Raw genomic sequence first — 13,542 nt, 5'->3', positions numbered from 1 at the left:
ACTTTTTAGATATTGTATTTTTACTCTACATGGCAAAAAGTTAATGATTTTACTCTAAGATATGAAATGTATGACCTGACACTTTTTTTCTTTTCTATCTTTTTTTCTCTTTCCAGTTTTTGTCTTTTTTTCTCTCTTCCATTTTTCTTCTTTTTCTTTCTTCCTTTTTTCCCTCTTCTTCCACTTCCTGCATTTTTCACTTTCACTTTTTTTTAATTTTCCGTCATCTTCAATCTTATAATTTTATTTTAAAAACTTTCAATTATTTATGTATCATTATTTTTTATCTCGCAATTTGATATTTCAGATCTAGATCTAAAAAAGCAGCAGTGATATTATCATATCGGTATCACAAATTTTTTCATAATATTATCATAAAAGCAGCAGTGACATTATCGTCTCGGTATCATAATGTTTCTGTAAAAAAATTATTTTTCGTACTTTATCATATTATTATCGTTAACTTTGTCATACTATTATCATCTGTTTTTATAAAAATTATCATAACATTATCATAATATACTTTATCATAACAGTATCATAAAAATATTATCATAGTATTATCATGACGTACTTTATCATAGATGTATCGTAACCTTTTATCATTAACCTTATCATATTATTATCATAACATTATCATAATAAACTGTATCATAAGAATATCATAAAATATTATCATAACACTATCACAACGTACTTTATCATTACTATATCATAACATTATCATACTATTATCATAAACCTTATCATACTACTATCATAATCGTATAATATTATGATACTGATATGATAACGTTATGATAAAGACATGCTAACGTTAATGATACCGATATGATAATCAAATATATTTTTTGACAGAAAATCGTTTTTCTCTACAGTGTTATGATAATGATATGATAACGTCATAGTGATAACGATATGATAATCAGGCGCTGTTTTCAGTAAAAAAATCGTTTTTTTGCAGAAAATCGTTTTTTCATCTGAAAATCGTTTTTAATGCAGATTTTCAGATCTCAAACTGAAAAAATTCAAGAACAATTTTTTTAGATCTGAGAGTTAAAATAAATCGTAATAATCACCAAGAGTTAAGAAAAAAATCGCTAAAATATGGAAGAACGATGAATCGACGGCGGAGCGAAGATAAAGCGAAGGCGGAACAACAGCGGAATGATGGCGGATCGTTGAAGGAACGACGACGGCGTGATAAAGAAAGAAAAAAATGAAGAAAAAGAAAAAATGGAGAAGAAGAAGAAGAAACAGAGAGAGAAAGAGAGAAGTAGATCTGAACAAAAAAAAGATATATATGTTAAAGTAAATTTAGAATAAATAATAATAAGAAATAAGTATTATTATAATAAAAAAAGACTATAGAGTAAAAAAATAAAAGTGCTAAAAAGGTGAGGTATTTTCTCTCTGTTTTTCTTGTTGAGGTATAATTTACTATTATTTTAAAAAATAGAGTGTTTTACCTAATTTTCTCTATTTCAATAGGGTGAGATTTTACTCCTTTGTCTGATCAAGTGCATTGTGTAATGGGGGAAGTATATAGAAAAACCCAATTATTTTCTATTCTATTGGCATTTTGAAAAGAAGGACAAAATAAAAGCCAACCTAGATAATAAAAATTGTTTCATCGGTAAACTTTAAATAAAAATAAGATTTAAGTGCATCAAAAATCACTATTTTGTGTGTGTTTTATATATTTAACGTAAATTTTTAATTTTAACAATAAAATATACGAATCTTTCAATTTTTGCAATTAAGACTAGGTTTTTGAAAGCTAATTATCTGCCAAAACATCAGTATAATGGAGCATCCTCCATCAGTTGCCACCTATTATACCTCATTTCCATGCCCTTTGCAGCAACAGCAACAAAAGAATGGGTTAATCACTCTTGACCCATGAATTTAGATATGAATTATTGTTTTTCTCATTTCAGATCAATGTAACTATTTCCCCCTAACAATTTAGTTTCCATTAACTAGAACCCCTTTGATAAAGAGGTTTCAGTTATATAAAATATAAAAATCAAAGGGAAATAGTGATTTTCTAAAATTGAGGGGAAAAACAATAATTCAGACCTAAACTCGGAGATTCTCTATGTATATATACACTTCCTCCACTGAATATACTTGAATTTCAAGTCATGATATAACCTAACCTATAAACAACACAACACCAAAGTGTGTAGTATATTCATATCTCATATTCTCAGGAACATCTTGTGCAACTTGCTCGTGCATTCAACTGAAAACATGTATAGCACTTCAACGACTCACAAGAAAATACATGACCGCGAGTGTAATGAGCATTCCCATATATTTGATCCATTTGTCAACACGGTTCCGCCTCTCAATAAGCCTCAATACAGAGTTGGAGAGCCCCACTGTGTTGAGAACATCCAGAGCCTTACGTTGCGCGTTCTGTAGCAAGATGCAAATTGGTCAAAACTCCGAAATAGTTCATTCTTAGAATCAAAGATCCTCAAATCACATTTTCCCTAAAACATAGAATTTGAGCTGTCTTTAACTATTTTAAGTTTAACTAATCAAGCAGTTTAAATGCATAATTTTCTCTTTGCTTTTTCATTGTTAAACTACAAAGCCTAGGCGAAAGACTTCATGTGATAAAACCTATCCACAAGCCATTCAACCAAACAAATTAAACCTAACACCTCCTCTTACTGAAGATCAAGATGTATACCACTACGATGCTGCTAAATGCAATTTCAATGTTGTGCTCATAAAATATACAAACTCAGTGAACAGCCTTGCCCATCAACCTATATTCCCTGATACAAATTATTTAGCATTCAATCCTAAGGATATTACTATATTTTTCAGGCAACTGCGGTTCTGCCTGACAATACTAAAGCATGCATATTATGTTGAAGACTTGGTGTGAACGTCAAGGTCAGCCAGAGGGAGACTCCCCCAAGGTTTTGTTAGGTTCTTGAAAGAGATCCAAATAAATCCAATTTTCCGCCTTCTTAAACATACAAAAATCGTATAGTTATGCATAATTGTTTCAATTCCACAATTTTTTTATAAGAGCGTGCCTCGTAAATCAAATTAACCAGAAGCATTAATTATGTGCAAATTAGTAAGCAAGACTTAATTACAGACCTTCAAGCGCTCCCGTTGTTCAGAATATTTAGCCAGAATGGCTGATCCTGTCGATAAAGAATCTTCCAACATCCTTTTAGAACTACGAACTGACTGCCTTGCTTGTTCTTCCTCATCAAATATTCTCAAAACATGAGACGATTCACCATTCTGGAAAGTAATACTAAATTAATCATGCAGCGCATTAGAGCTAGCTAGTTTAACAAACTTCAAAAACAAGAAATACATAGACTAAATCTGATTCACCGCGTAGGATTATAAATAATCCATTAATCACATGACACATAACATTATTGAATACAATTAACCGATCAATAAATATCACATTAATAATGACACGTAACAGACACGTGTTACGCGATTAATAGAAAAGTAAAATGAAACTTACAGCTCTATGAAGCAATTCAGCTCGCTCTTGAACTTCCTTCAACCGCCGTTGATTCCTCATAGAATATCTATCCAAACTTTGTTTCAACGACTCCGCCTCTTCCGCTACTTGCTCAACCTTCCTGTTCAACCGCTTACAAATTTATTGATCTTAAACAAAATTAAAATCAAAATTAGTAAAAAATTAAGTGAGATTAGTGCGTTTTACCTTTTCCAGAGATCACGTTGAGGTTTAGAGGAAATAGAATGCCAGAGACGATACATTTCAGCGCAAAGAGATTGGATCTGATTTATATCTTTTTTCACCGTAAAAGATAATTCCGGTGAGTCTAATCCGCCGCTTGATGTTGAGTTTTCTAGACGCTCTAGTCTCTCGATTCCGTCTCTAGCGATCAGTAGTGTCTTCTTCGAGGTTTGGTATAATTCTGATAATGTTCCTCCGCCTCCTGTTGTCATTGACATTCTTCAGATTTTTTTCTTCGCCGAGAAAATTGAAATTTATATGCAAATTGATGGAGTATGGTGCCGTCGCCGGAGCTCAGAGACGAGCCGGAGAGAACTGAAATTGAAAGATCAAAATATGTTTTGATTGAAAGACAAAAGGCTAATATCTCAAAAAATCCAAACATTTAATGGAAGAGGTTAATTTTAACAAAAACCTTTAAAGTTCTCTAATTTACCCAATTTTAATATTTATTGTGTTAATTGTAGTTTTTTAAGGGTTAAGGTATAAAAAAACGACCCTAATGTTTACTCTATAACTCACCCGACCCTCTAATATTTTTCGAGTCTTAAAAATGATCATAACATTACTAAATTGGAATAAATATACCCTCTGTTTAATGGTAGCGTGTTGAACGTTAACTCGGCTGATCTACTAAAAGGGTACAAATGTAACCCTAATGTTATTAAAGTGGAACAAATATATCCTCCGTCTAACGCTACGCTGGAAAGTATATTTGTTTCATTTTGACAAGATTAATTTTATTTTTTAGATTCAAAAAATATTAAGAGAATAGTAGCTGGAAAGTATATTTGTTTCATTTTGACAAGATTAATTTCATTTTTTAGATTCAAAAAATATTAAGAGAATGAGTCACAGAAAAAATATTATTGTTATTTTTGTACCTTGTCCCCTTTATAGAAACAAATAATTCTTTTATGGCTTAATACATAGTTTGACCCCTGAACTTGTACCCTTTTACCCATCTAACCTCTAAACTTAACGTCTCACCTATCGAACCTCTGAACTTGTTAAATAATCCGATTTGACCCCTGAACTTGATAAATATGTAAATATTGAACCCTTCGTGTCCACCTGTCACTTGAAACATTCTAGAAGAAATTGTGTACGGAGGGGTTCAATGTTTACATATTTATCATGTTCGAGGGTCAAATCGGGTTATTTAACAAGTTCAGGGGTTCAATAGGTGAGACGTTAAGTTTGGGGGTTAGATGGGTAAAAGGGTACAAGTTCAGGGGTCAAACTATGTATTAAGCCATTCTTTTATCGTATATACGAGTCAAGTCATAGATGACCAACCATTATTTAAACAAGGGAAAAGGGTCAAATAAGCCCCTAACGTCTAACGTATGTATCAAGTAGGCCCTCAACGTTTAGAAAGGTGCAATGAGGACCCTAACGTTTTTAAATTGTATCATCTAAGCCCTCCGTAGGGGTCCTCGTTGATACGATTTAACAAACGTTAGGGTCCTCGGTGATCCCTAATAAGGGTTTAGATGATACAATTTAAAAACGTTAGGGGCTTATTTGACCCTTTCTGAACGTTGGGGGCCTACTTGATCTATAGGCTAAACGTTAGGGGCTTATTTGACCCTTTTCCCTTTAAACAAACAAACTTGTTGATATCACTTAAACTAAATTGAACCATTTCTGACTCCAACCATGATTTAAACAAACAAACTTGTTGATATCACTTAAACTAAATTGAACCATTTCTGACTCTAAATCCTGATACAAATTTATCAAAGCAGTCATTTCTTCGCAATTCATAGAACACCTGGCCATAGCATGTCAATATATTTGATTAAAATATGCTTAATGAAATGACGTGCATATGACAAGAATCAAATTATTTCTAAAAATAGTTATAATTTGCCCAACATATCTTAAAATTGACTAATCAGGACAATTATTGTATTAGGCTAAGCCTCTTATATGTACATCCGAGATTAGAGTTCGATCCCAATTCTCGCACAGGTCGTGTTTGCCTGATTTAAAATTTAGTTAATTTTTCTGTTAATTCCGCTAACAATTAACTCGCATGTATATCATTTGAAGTTGATTAAAAAAACGATTTTTAAAAAAGATATATAATTAGAATTAATTTTACTTAGAAATACTTAACTTTTTATAACATCAAGTCGAGAAAAAAAAAACAGAAGGTAGAAAATAAAACCCTAATAGTGGAGTGGTATCAATTAAGGTTGCCAATTTTCGACATGATCCGATTACACAGTTCGACACTCGAGAGTTTGGGTTGAGTTTATATGAATTTAGGTCATAAATTGGTCAATTCATTTATAACATTGTTAAATAGCATATTAAATAGGTTAAATCCACCTAACCCGTCTGAGACACGTTTACGCTTTACTACTTATATTAATTAATTAAATTATTACATGTGACTAAATATATTCATATAATATATTTAATTTATTAATTACTGCTTGTCGTATTGAGATTTATAATTGTTTTGGAATTTTGTTATTTGATCGTATATATTTAATTAAAAAGTATTTTAAAAAGATTAAGCATTTTTTTTTATAATATATTAAGCATATTATCAATAAACATGTTAAACAAGTTAAATATGCTATCTATTGACAAAAACAAAAGTTGGGGGACCATATTGTTTGATTTTCAAATAGAAAAAACTAAAATGTGAATTAAACAATTATGGAGGTCTCATAGTATTTTGCTTTAATTTTTTATTATATATGAAAAGCAAATAAATTATGAATATATGATAAATTGTAGCTATTTTTTCGGTTTTTAAAATATTTTTATAGATACGATGATTTGAAATTATAATAAATAAATAAATATTTCTTAAATTATTTAATATTTAATATTTTGATTATTTATCAGTACTAATAATTATTAAATTATTATAAGATTTAAAAATTATCAAATAATATTAAAGCTTACAAAAATAAACAATTTAACTCTTTAAGACTTTAATTTGTAATTATTATTTTATTATTTGAATTGAATTTAGCAAATCTTCTTAACCTTCTACGAGAGTAGGCTATTAATCGCCCATGGCCCATCACCTTTAGGGCTACGGGCACAAAATCTCCTGAAGTTTAAAAACGGGCACAAAACCCTCTGATTTTTGTGGCGGCGCTCAAAACCCCCTGAGACCAAAATATCGGCGATTTTTATAAAAAAGGGTGATGTGGCAGAGATTTTTAAATGACAGACCCAACAAATTTTGACCCATGTCAGCCCATTGTAGAGGTCAGGTGACACCTCATTAAAAAATTCAAAAACTTTAAAATACCAAAAAAAATTCAATTAAAAAACAACAAAATACCCAACCAATCCAAACCCAATTAAACCAAATCTAATTAAATTCAACCCAATCACTACACCCCTAACCACCGGGCATCGCCGCCTTAATGACCGGAATTTTTTTTCCGGCCATCTTCTTTTTTCCATCTGTTCTTCATCAATAAGAACAGACCCGATTTGGGTTTGTTCTTCTTTGATGAAGAACAATGGATCTTTATCTAGATGGGTTGTTCTTCGTCAAAGAAGAACAATTGATCTTCATCCAGATGGGTCTGTTCATGGTGAAGAATAGGTGGAAAAAGAAGACGGCGGCCGTTGGCCGTGGCGGTGACCAGAAATCGTGAGGTTGTGGGTGGTGGTTAGAGGTGAAGTGGTTTGGTTAAGTTTAATTGGTTTTGATTTAAATGATTGGGTTGTTTTAGTTTGTAATTTTTTTAATTGAATTTTTAGGGGTATTTTGAATTTTTTGATGAGGTGTCAAGTGGGCTGACCTGGGGTCAGAATTTGTTGGGTCTGATATTTGAAAATCGCTGCCACATTACTTTTTTTTTATAAAGTTTGCCGATTTTTAGTTTCAGGAGATTTTGTGAACGCCACAAAAATTAATTTTATGCCCATTTTTAAACTTTAGGAGATTTTGAGTCCGTAGCTCTAAAAATCGGGACCATGGGTGATTAATAGACATGAAAGTATAATGTTAATAAAAAGAGAAACAAAGAAAAGTAGTGGGTTAGGAGAATTTGGTCAATTGTCAAGTCAACCAATCCACACTGCCATACCCAAATCAACTGTACATCTTATTTTGTGTGATGAACTTTGGGTCCATTTGCATCATTTTCATTGGTTACAAAAACAATTCTTATAAACTAGTAATAAAATTAAAAAAATATTAAACGATTTTATGATAAGAATTTAACCTCAATATTTTGTATGTAACAATATATTTTTTTAGAAAAACTAACAACTAATTGTGTCCATCTACGATTATAATAATAAAAAAACTTAACTCTCATTTTTTTTATAATTAAAAAAAAATGTTTGTGAAAAATGTAATGAATTTTATTTTCTATTCAATACTTATATCATTTCAATTCTCTTTTTATTTTTAACCCAAATAGCCAAAGCTTTGTGTATATTTTTGTAATTTCAATTTCAAACCTTGTTACGCCAATTGTTTGAGTTCATTTAATATTGAAAAGCTAGAACTAATTGATTATATTTTTAAAGAAAATAAAAACAAAAATGAATTAAATTATTTTTATGATTTTATTAAAAATATTTATTTTTTCTTAAAAAAAAATTATTTTATTTTCTCTAATTTATGGACCATCTATCTAGAAATAAAGAGACATAATCATAAGATAAAATCCAAAGCAAAGAGGGAGATTTTTAGTTTTAACAGAGACCTTCTTTTCCTATTTTTGTAAAGTTAACATTTTTCCCATTTTCTCTTCGCTTTTTCTCAATTTTATTTTCCCTATCTCTCTTCAAAATCAATTCACAAAAGCCATCATTTTTTAGGGTTTATCAAAACTTGAAGATCAGCCCTTTAATTTCTAGGGTTTTCTATTACATTCCCAGATCTTTCATTTTTTCAATGTAAGTTTTGTTTCTTCGTTTCAATTCAAAATAGTTATGGAACTGTACATGCATAGACCCGTCAATTTAGCCCTTTAGGGATATTTATTAATCAACTGTGAATATGCCTTCGTTTTGAAGTGTTTCATTAATTTAAAAGTTGGAGGTTTAATTCATTATTTTAGGGGTTTTCTTCTTCTTTTGAGTTGGGGTTAGGGTTAGGGATTGTTTTTTTAAGTAGATATGATCAAGCAGATACTTGGTAAGTTACCTCGAAAGCCTTCAAAATCGTCTAATAACGACTCGAATAATGATGGTGGGGTCAATGCCTACTCTTCTCATGGAACAAATTCTGTGAACAATTATAAGTCATCAACTGCCTCTTCCAAGTCTTCGAATTCGGGTTTGGTGGGGGGTTCCCGTACGAACAATGGGAGTATTGCCCCGCAGAATAAAGCTAATCAGGGTAAAAAATTAGCTCCTGGGGCTGGCCAAGTTGGGCCTATGTTGGCTTCTGGAGCTTATGAGGCATTGCCTAGTTTCAGGGATGTTCCGAATTCGGAAAAGCAGAATTTGTTTCTTAAGAAGTTGAATATGTGTTGTGTCGTGTTTGAGTTTGACTATAGTGATCCTTCCAAAAATCTCAAGGAGAAGGACATTAAGAGACAAACGTTGCTTGAGCTTGTTGATTATATTTCTTCAGCGACATCAAAGTTCAATGAGGTGACAATGCAAGAAATTACAAAGATGGTGGCTATTAACTTGTTTAGAGCACTTCCTTCTGCAAATCTTGATAACAAGAATCTAGAAATGTTTGACCCTGAAGAGGATGAACCGACTATGGAGCCAGCTTGGCCTCATCTTCAAGTTGTTTATGAATTTCTTCTTAGATTCGTGGCTTCTACAGAGACAGATGCAAAGCTTGCAAAGAGATACGTTGACCATTCCTTTGTGTTGAGATTGCTTGATTTGTTTGATTCTGAGGATCAGAGGGAGAGGGAGTATCTGAAGACTATATTGCATCGCATTTACGGAAAGTTTATGGTACATCGGCCATTTATTAGGAAAGCTATAAACAATATCTTTTATCGGTTCATATTTGAGACGGAGAGGCATAATGGAATTGCAGAGTTGCTTGAGATTTTGGGCAGCATAATTAATGGGTTTGCTTTGCCATTAAAGGAAGAGCACAAGCTCTTTCTTGTCCGTGCGCTGATTCCTCTTCACAAGCCCAAGTGCGTGTCAATGTATCATCAGCAACTTTCTTACTGTATCACTCAGTTTGTGGAAAAAGATTTTAAGCTTGCCGATACTGTAATCCGGGGTCTTTTAAAATATTGGCCCATAACAAATAGTTCCAAGGAGGTCATGTTCCTTGGTGAGTTGGAGGAAGTTTTAGAAGCCACTCAGACAGCAGAGTTTCAGCGCTGCATGGTCCCATTATTCCGTCAAATTAAACGCTGTCTCAACAGTTCACATTTTCAGGTACTGAATTTAGAATGGTTATATTTTATGCTACAGTAAATTATATCGCTATTGATGAATGGTTGGATAATTGGATTTATTACCATCATTAACAATGTTATCCAAGTTAGTTCATAGATAGGTTATCCTTTAATTTAAATTCAATTACAAAACTAGGGCTGATTTGAATTGGGGGAAATAAAGGAAAATTATCCATTTAGCCAATCTCAACTAATTGAGGCCAAGTCTTGTGGAAATTCAAGTTCTCATAAGTGTTACTGGGAAATGGATTGCGATGGGGCAATTTCTGCATGTTATTGACACCTTTTTAACTTAATTATATTATATACATCTCTGATTTGGTGGGAGACTTAGCTAGTCAGTTACTTGGTTCCTGCTGATGCTATTAGTTGTATATTTGCAGTTTTAGGAAAATAATTTTCCACAAAACTTCTGAACCAAAGCTCCTATTTTCATGTTTGCTAATACCACCCCTACATGTTATAGAGTTAAAGTGTTTATTAAAAAATATTTTTTGTTTCTCTAAGGGTTATAGGTGTGGTTCTTAAATTTGACAGTTTGGCAGACATTCATGAATCATGTCGATGAATGCATGATTTCAGTCTGACTCCAAAACACACACTCCTAATTATACATTTTTGTGACTTGAGCACTGAATACATCACATGGAGATTTGTGAAATACTTGATAATGAGTAACCAATTTCATTCTTTGACCTTAAAGTACATGCTCCTGACCGTACGTGTTTCTGACTTGAGCACTAAGTACAAACTCATGGAAAGTTATTCTTGTTGAGCACCAACCAATACGTTCTTTTGGTTGTCTATTTTAACTTTGAATTCTTCTTTATTATAATAAGCTTGGATTATACTCCTGCCATTTTTTTCTCCAACGGTTGGCTAGAGAAATTAAACTCCATTAGGTTGGGAAAAACTCTTGTTGGAGCTAGAAATGTAGAACCTGCATATTAAAACATTGGTAGTATATGATGCAATTGTGTAACAAAATTGGGGATTAGGCATCACTAATTTATTTTGAAAAGTATAACTTTAATTTTCAAATAGTGGAAGAAGTCTTTTTGTTGGATTGATATAGCTAGATATCTCTGTCTTTTTCCATTATCATTCTCTCATATTCTATTTCTCTTTGTGAAATTTAAATTATCTTAGAAAGATCATAATGTGTGCCCAAGTAAATTAAATTGCAGAACACGCAAAGGCAACCCAAAAGGCTAAGTAGAAAGAATAGCAAGACATAATGTAAACTTTCTACAAAATGAGCAACTAGCAGTGTAAGCCTTTATGCTATTATCAAAAAGTGCAACTGTATTGTTCATAATACTCGGCCTGAGCTTCATATTGTTCCTAGCTTACTCCTTAGAAGTTATCTGGATATGCCCCTTTAAACTGAAGCCTCATGTCGTTAGCAACCATAACTTTCTAACCTTTTTTGCAAACGTTGATGCTCTACTCATCATATCTCTTTGATGTAATCAATAGTCAATATCCAATAGTGGTATGCTTCCATGTAATCGACTGTGTTGATCTTTCCAAAACAGCACCAGTCTTCCCATGTAGGTGCTCGTTGCCTTGTGTAATAAGCTAGGCCTCATGCTGCTTCTTATGGATGGTGGAAAACCATAACTAGAGATACTTGTGTGGTGTCTATGAATATGTTTGAACTTGCAGCAAGCTGTTAGCGATGCAACTGTAAACATTCTGGCTCTTGCAATAAGCTTTTGTATTAAGTTATGCAATGAACAATAGTGCTTAATGATGTCGACGTACTATCTGCTTGAAGTTTTTGTTGAGGATTTATCAATCACTGATTTTTTGATGTGTTCAAAATGAGAATTTTTATAGGTGCGTAATGTCTTCTGGTGATATTGCAGAGAAGGCCATTTTAAAGGCATACGAGCATAGCTAAACACAAACTAATGTTTGCTGTGTTTTGAAAATGGACGTTATGGTGAATTATAGTTTGAGAAGAGTGAACCAAGTTATGGATCGAGTCTTCTTTTATTTTAGCTATATAGAAGTGTAATTCAACATGTAGCATGTTGGAGGGAGGTCTATCATTTAGTTCTATTCACTTGTATCCATCATTAGAAGAAAGTCATAAATATAGTTTTAAATGATAACAGTAAACAAATCTATCGGCATCACATGTATTTATGTTTTAGATTACTAATACTGATCTTTTTTTTTCTTGGCAGGTTGCTGAGCGCGCATTATTTCTGTGGAACAATGATCATATACGAAATTTGATCACCCAAAATAGGAAAGTAATACTGCCGATTATCTTCCCAGCCTTGGAGAGAAACACTAGGGGTCATTGGAACCAAGCTGTTCAGAGTTTGACTCTGAATGTGAGGAAGATATTTTCAGATGCGGATCAAGAACTTTTTGACGAGTGCTTGGTTAAGTTTCAAGAAGATGAAGTCAAGGAGAGAGAAGTACAAGAGAAGAGGGAATCGATATGGAAAAGACTGGAAGACGTGGCAGCCTCTAAGGCCATAAGCAATGAGGCTGTTCTCGTCTCGAGATTTGCCTCCTCCGTAGCGATTAACTCTGCAACAAGTCCACGTGCCACTACTCCTAGTTGAGAGCCTCAGAGGGTGTAAAGCATCAGAGTTCACTCATTGAATGACGCCAAGATTACTTTGGCTTGATATGAACACCGATTTGCCCTCTTCCTCTTGGCTGGACGGGTGCTATTCGATTTCTGGGCGGAACTGGCTAATATTTTTGGGTTTCGGGCTCATTCTGTTTTATTTTTTATTTTCCGCCATGAAAGTGTAAGTGTGTATTATAAGGGATATGATTTATAGAGACAGTGCTTCAGATATTTATTGACCTGTAATGATACAAAGAAGATTGATTCTTCTGTGTTTTAGTATAGATGGCTCATTCATGTTTTTAGCTTAAGAATCTGTATCCTTTAAGCAAACCGGGTGGCAATCCTTTTGCAGCAGATTTTCTTGAAAATATAGTTTCCACATATTGGCGTATAGATATGTATTGTAGTACTAAAAGTTGGTTCTTATTGGTTCTTGATGTGTTATTTCAGCGCCTTTAGTTTCGACATATGTAGCACGGGTATGGAAAGACGGGATATTTACACATGATATGGCAAAATATTGTTATTTTAAAGGTGTTTTAAAAAAGGAGTGTTTGAAATATAAGTTTCAGACACGTTCTTGAAACGAAAAATGTTGATCGAAGTTTCCGTGCTGCTTAAATTTCGGCATTGCAGGTGGACATCTTCAATATTTTGAAAGAACGAGTTGATTTAGAAGTCAAAGGATTTCTTCTTATCCCAGGTATATCAATTGGATTTCTTCTTACAAAATGTCAATTTACCTTTTTGAGCTCGCATCTTCTTTTTTATCAATTAGTATACGAACCAGCATGAGATTAACAATTAAT

At 32.7% G+C, this 13,542-nt stretch overlaps 2 protein-coding genes across 2 annotated transcripts; one reads left to right on the top strand and one right to left on the bottom strand.

The window, feature by feature from the left end:
* Positions 1–1,665: 1,665 nt before the first annotated feature.
* Positions 1,666–4,143, bottom strand: LOC126654627 (membrin-11-like). The gene is made up of 4 exons (XM_050348552.1): positions 3,722–4,143; positions 3,515–3,635; positions 3,127–3,276; positions 1,666–2,424 (listed from the first exon to the last, which is right to left on the bottom strand). Exons 1-4 carry the CDS (start codon positions 3,973–3,975, stop codon positions 2,269–2,271), a joined length of 681 nt encoding a protein of 226 aa, XP_050204509.1. The 5' UTR covers positions 3,976–4,143; the 3' UTR covers positions 1,666–2,268.
* A 4,289-nt stretch (positions 4,144–8,432) lies between these two features.
* Positions 8,433–13,035, top strand: LOC126656651 (serine/threonine protein phosphatase 2A 59 kDa regulatory subunit B' gamma isoform). The gene is made up of 2 exons (XM_050351261.2): positions 8,433–10,114; positions 12,330–13,035. The coding sequence occupies exons 1-2, from the start codon at positions 8,873–8,875 to the stop codon at positions 12,717–12,719; spliced, it is 1,632 nt and encodes a 543-aa protein (XP_050207218.1). The 5' UTR covers positions 8,433–8,872; the 3' UTR covers positions 12,720–13,035.
* The last annotated feature ends 507 nt before the right edge of the window (positions 13,036–13,542 follow it).

Source organism: Mercurialis annua, linkage group LG7 (genome assembly GCF_937616625.2).
Source record: "Mercurialis annua linkage group LG7, ddMerAnnu1.2, whole genome shotgun sequence".
Lineage (NCBI taxonomy): Eukaryota > Viridiplantae > Streptophyta > Magnoliopsida > Malpighiales > Euphorbiaceae > Mercurialis > Mercurialis annua.
Note: the sequence above shows the minus strand (reverse complement) of the source record. Positions and strands in the feature narration are given on the sequence as shown.